The following is a 5,228-nucleotide window of genomic DNA, read 5'->3' as shown; positions in this document are numbered from 1 at the left end:
CTGGGCTGAAGAAAGTCTGGAAGCAGATGAGCCTCTGAGCTCTCACTACATGCAGGGTGTTGCTTTGCTCTATTAAACCCTGCAGAGGGCCGGGCATGGCGGCTCACATCTGTAATCCCAGCATTTTGGGAGGTAGCGGCAGGCAGATCACTTGAGCCCAGGAGTTCGAGACCAGCCAGGATAATGTAGGGAAAACTCATCTCTACAAAAATAAAAAATTAGCTGGGCATGGCATGATGGTTTGCACCTGCAGACCCAGCTACTGGGGAGGCCGAGAGGGGAGAATTGCTTGAGCCCAGGAGATTGAGGCTGCAGTGAGTGGTGATTGCATCATTGCACTCCAACTGGACAATTAAGCGAGACCCTGTCTAAACAAAAACAAAAACAAAAAATCCTGCAGAAGAAGTTACCTTCAGGGGTTCGATGTTTCATTTGATAAATCACAAAGTAATCAAAGGAAAGACCTCAAGAACATTCTAGAACTTTTGTAGAGTCAAAAACAGTCTCTTCAATATGAGAATTGAAGAGGTCCAGAACAAGAAAGAATGAAGAGGTGGTTATTGTAATGGGTAGATTATTATGTACTAAATATGACTAGTGGTAGGAATTCTATGTGCTGGGTGAAGGATATTTATAAAAAGGCCCAAAGGCAGGATATCATGAATTTATTTTAATGTCCGCATGGGAGGAGAATGAGGGATGCAGGGATGTGCAGGGCACACAGATTACTGTTGCTGGAATTGAGGAGAGAGGGGAGGGGAAGGAAATACTTGGGGATCTAAGAGTGAGGGTCACAGTTGCATGCCTTGTTTCATTCTCCTGTCCTCTGCACACTGCTCAGGAAATGAGACTGAGAGAAACCAGAAGGGGAAGGAGGGTATGCCTGTCCCAGAGAAGTCTGACGCCTCAGGATGAGACACCTCTGAAAGAAGGATGCAGGATTCTCCTCTCCGGCAGCTCCATCTCCCACAACTTCTCATGCAGATGTCCTGGAGTATGCAGGCAATGAGAACCAATAGTGGAACATCCAGGTTCAGGCCTTAACAAAAATGTGGCAATACCACCAAAAGGAGAAGCCATAGATCCAGATCATCAAAATGGCACTGAAGATCACATGCCAGCAGAAGAAGGTGGTGACAAACATAATGTCATTTCTGTCATCATCCATCCATTGATAGCCAGAGATTGGTTTGAACAGCATAAAGCCTATGTGCATCAGCCAAGAGCCTGTGATCATATACAAAAAGGCTTTCATGATCCAGAGCAGCAGCATGTTGGGAGCCCACAGCTCTGCGGTCACCACCAGAGTCAGCAGGAACATGGCCTGGGTGAGCAGCACGTGAGACTGAAGCTCCACTCCTTCTGTGTCCTGCAGGTGAGACACCATCAGGGGCAGAAATATGAACATGCCCAGAGCTTGGGCACCTTGCTCCAGAGCAGCACATCTCTTAGGCAGCAGGTTCTGGCTCACCATGTCTACACACCCACTCAGCAAGAAAGTCATATAGAGAGTGAGATGCTGCCACTGTTTGCGGAACATAAAGTTCCTCTGATGATACATCTTGCTGATAAGTACAAACTGTCTAGGAATGCTGTGCAATTCTTGGGCTACTAAAATGCAGGCACTCAGTATCTTCAGCAACCCAATGTAGTATATTTGCCATAGCTTTGCCCATCTTCCTTTGCTCCAGGCATGGCGTGGTGGATACCGGACAGGGGCATTGCATATCAAGGCTCTGGAGACAAGTTGTGCATGATAAAGTCCATAGAAGAAGAAAGACAGCCCTGGGTACAGATGACCCTCAAAGCCTCCCATTGAACTGAAAGTAGGTCTGATCAAAGGCAGAAGCAAAAGGCTCAGGAATGACCATTCACTCAGGGCCGCCTCAGGCTCTAGAATGTGGAGGGAGCCTCCTGCGGCTGACTTATATTCTCTATCCAGCCCACTGAATCCACATACAGAAAGGAAATGGTTTTGGAGGAGGCCCAAACCTATGGTGGGGTGGGTGTCATGGTTTCCGTCTGGTCTTCTGCTCTGGTTCATTGGTAATCAGCAAACCGTTGACAAACAATGAAATAAGCATATTCTCCAGCATAATGCTTGGGCATCTGCCATTCTCAGAGATCATGTTTAGAGGGTCCCCCTCTTGCCTCTCCTCCTGCTAACCCTTGACCACATCACTATCTTCCTTACCTCACTCCTGTACTAGTCTGTTCAGGCTACTATAACAAAATACCATAAACTTGTAACTTATAAACACCAGAAATTTGGCTAGATGCAGTGACTCATGCCTGTAATTCCAGCATTTTGGGAAGCTGAGGTGGGAGGATTGCTTGAGCCCAGGAGTTGGAGACCAGCCTGGGCAACATGGTGAGACCTCATCTCTACCCAATAAAAAACCAAAAAAATTATTTTAAAATTAGCTGGGTGCAGTGGTGTGTACCTGTAGCCTCAGCTATTCTGGAGGCTGAGGCAGGAGGATCCCTTTAGCCCAGGAGGTCAAGGCTGCAGAGAGCCATGATCACCTAATCTTGTGGCCTTTCATTAGTCTTACAAAGGTAGTTTCAGGCTGGGTAGGGTGGCTCACGCCTGTAATCCCAGCACTTGGGGAGGCCGTGGTAGGTGGATCACTTAAGATCCAGAGTTCAAGACCAGCCTGGCCAACATGGTGAAACCCCATCTCTACTAAAAGTACAAAAATTAGCTGAGCATGGTGGTGCATGCCTGTAATCCCAGCTACTCAGGAGGCTGAGGCAGGAGAATCACCTGAACCCAGGAGGCGGAGGTTGCAGTGAGCAGAGATTGCGCTACTACAGTCCAGCCTGGGCTATAGAGTGAGACTCTGTCTCAAACAAACAAACAAACAAAAAAACTACAAGAAAAACAAAGGTAGTTTCAGTCTCCAAACAAGGAGGGAGTCAGTTTTAGGGAGGGACTGTTATCTTTCTTGCTTCAAAGTTACACTATAAACTAAATTCCTCCCATGGTTAGCTGGGCCTATACCCAGGAATGAGCAAGGACAGTCAGCCTGTGAGTCTAGATGCAAGATGGAGTCAGTTAGGTTAGATTTCTCTCACTGTCATAATTTTTTCAAAGGCAGTTTCACTGTGATTTGAATACCCACTCCAAGACTCATGCTGGAATGTAATATTGCCATAGTGACAGTATTAAAAGGTAGGACATTTAAGGGGCAATTAGGTAATGAGAGTTCTGCTCTCAAGAATGGATTAATGCCATTATCACAGGAGTGGATACTTAGTGGGTCCCTCATAAACAGAATGAGTTCTGCCCAATTTCCCCTCTCTCTCCCTCTGTCATGCACTCACTCACCATGTGATGCCTTCTGTGATGCCCCTCACTCACCACATGCTGGTCCCATGCTCGTGGACTTCCAAGCCTCCAGAGCTGTGAGTCAAATAAGCTTTTGTTCTTTAGAAATTACCCAGTCTGTGATATTCTATTATAGCAACAGAAAACAGAATAAGTAAATAAATAAGAATAAATAAATAAATACTTTAAGTTTACAACAAGTAAACTTTCCAGGCAGTTCTTTCCACTCCATCTCCACCCACTGCCCGTGTTCAGGTATCACCAACTCTGAGTTATTGAAACATGTCTAATCAGGTTCGAATACTCATCTGTTCCTTTCCAAATAACAGATAGATGAGCTTTGGGAATTGAGAGCTAATCACGATATTGACTAATTTAAGTTATCCAGTAGCATCTCATGGCCTTGTAGATAAAATCCATGCCTTTAGAATAAGCTTCAAGGAGCCTTATGCTTTGGCCTGGTCTCATTTCCAGTCCCTTCCCATATGTGCCATTGCCCCAGGCTTATCAGAAGCTTCTAGTTCAACCTGGAATCCTCTTTCTGTCCTCTACACCATCTATATCTGGAGAACTCCTCTTCTTCCTTTTTCCTTCAAGGTTCAGCTTAAGCACTGCCTCCTCCCAGCCGGGCAGAATACTTCTGTCTGCAACTTGTACATATCTGTATCATTGTGCTGGTTACGCCATTTCATAACTGTTTATTTATGGAGATGTCTGTAAAGTCAGATACTATGTCTTGTCATCTTTGCCTCTTTAGTATCTAGCCCCATGCCTAGAGGTGCTCAATAAATGTTTGATGGATGAATAAGTGAGCAAACTATCAAATTATCATGTAGTCTCTACCGTAAAAGGCTTTATAATCTAGTTATGAAGACAGAACAGATACATACAAACAATGCCAGGTCACTGTTTGCTAAGTGCTAAGTGCCAAATGAGAGGAAAAAATGACCAGAGCTATGCAATTAAAGAAGAGAGCTCACTCCAACTGCAGAATCAGGCCATATGTGATCATTCTTAGTTAACAAGATGAAGAGTCTATGATATGAGAGTTCAAACCTTGACTCCTTTGTCTTTGGGCACAGAGTTGCAGAATGAAAAGATATGGAACACTTGGCGTAATTATAACTTCTCAGCCAGAGACACAGACCTTTTTGCATAAACCAGTGTTTTCTAACACTTTTTTTTTCATATTTGTGCCCCTAAGAAGCCTTTTCAACATGTTTCTACTCACCACATTCTCCCTATGAAGACTTAATGTCACTCTGCGTGTCCAAAGGTAGCAGGAGCAGGGAGTTGTTGCTATTGAGTCAGATGTACCACTGACACCTAGGATGGGGATGGAGCAAGTGGTCCAACTTACCAACTGATGTTGCACAACCTTTACACATGGCCTCTACCTGAGACAACCCTCCAGGTATGCCTGTGGATACTTGGTTGCTCTCTGGCTTACCCCTCAGGGATAGTCTCTAGGGGGCATAAGTCCCAACAGTAAAGTGGGGGCAGTGCTACCCATCACAGTCATCTTGGGGACCTTTTTAAAAAGCACAGATTACCAAGTTTCACCCTGACCCTAATGGACTGGAGCCCAGGAATCTGCATTATGAATCACACCCCTCTCCCACCACTGGTGATTCCAGTACAGGCTGTCCTTCACCAGTGCTTGGAAACCAGCAACGTGGTCATTAGGCCACATCTGGACACCATCTCCCCACCCTCACTGACCCACAGATTCACTCAGGAGTGTGTGGCAACATCTTTATAACAGCAGAAGCCAGCGATGTTTCCAGGAGAGGCTGGCACTCAACTGGGGACAGGGAGGGCAGGGGAGGGAGGAGGCCAAGAGAGGGAGGCATAGGAGAAGGAGAAAAAGAGAGAGAGAGAAGGCTGAGAAAGAACA

The 5,228-nt window shown here is 45.7% G+C and overlaps 1 protein-coding gene across 1 annotated transcript; it reads right to left on the bottom strand.

Annotated features, from left to right (window-relative positions):
- On the bottom strand, window positions 1-1,816 carry LOC717895 (transmembrane epididymal protein 1-like). The gene has a single exon (XM_001109906.3). The coding sequence runs from the start codon at window positions 1,814-1,816 to the stop codon at window positions 1,034-1,036; it is 783 nt and encodes a 260-aa protein (XP_001109906.3). The 3' UTR covers window positions 1-1,033.
- Window positions 1,817-5,228: the final 3,412 nt, after the last annotated feature.

This window comes from Macaca mulatta, chromosome 1, assembly GCF_049350105.2.
Source record: "Macaca mulatta isolate MMU2019108-1 chromosome 1, T2T-MMU8v2.0, whole genome shotgun sequence".
In the NCBI taxonomy this organism is placed as follows: domain Eukaryota; kingdom Metazoa; phylum Chordata; class Mammalia; order Primates; family Cercopithecidae; genus Macaca; species Macaca mulatta.
This window is presented reverse-complemented; position numbering and strand designations above follow the sequence as displayed.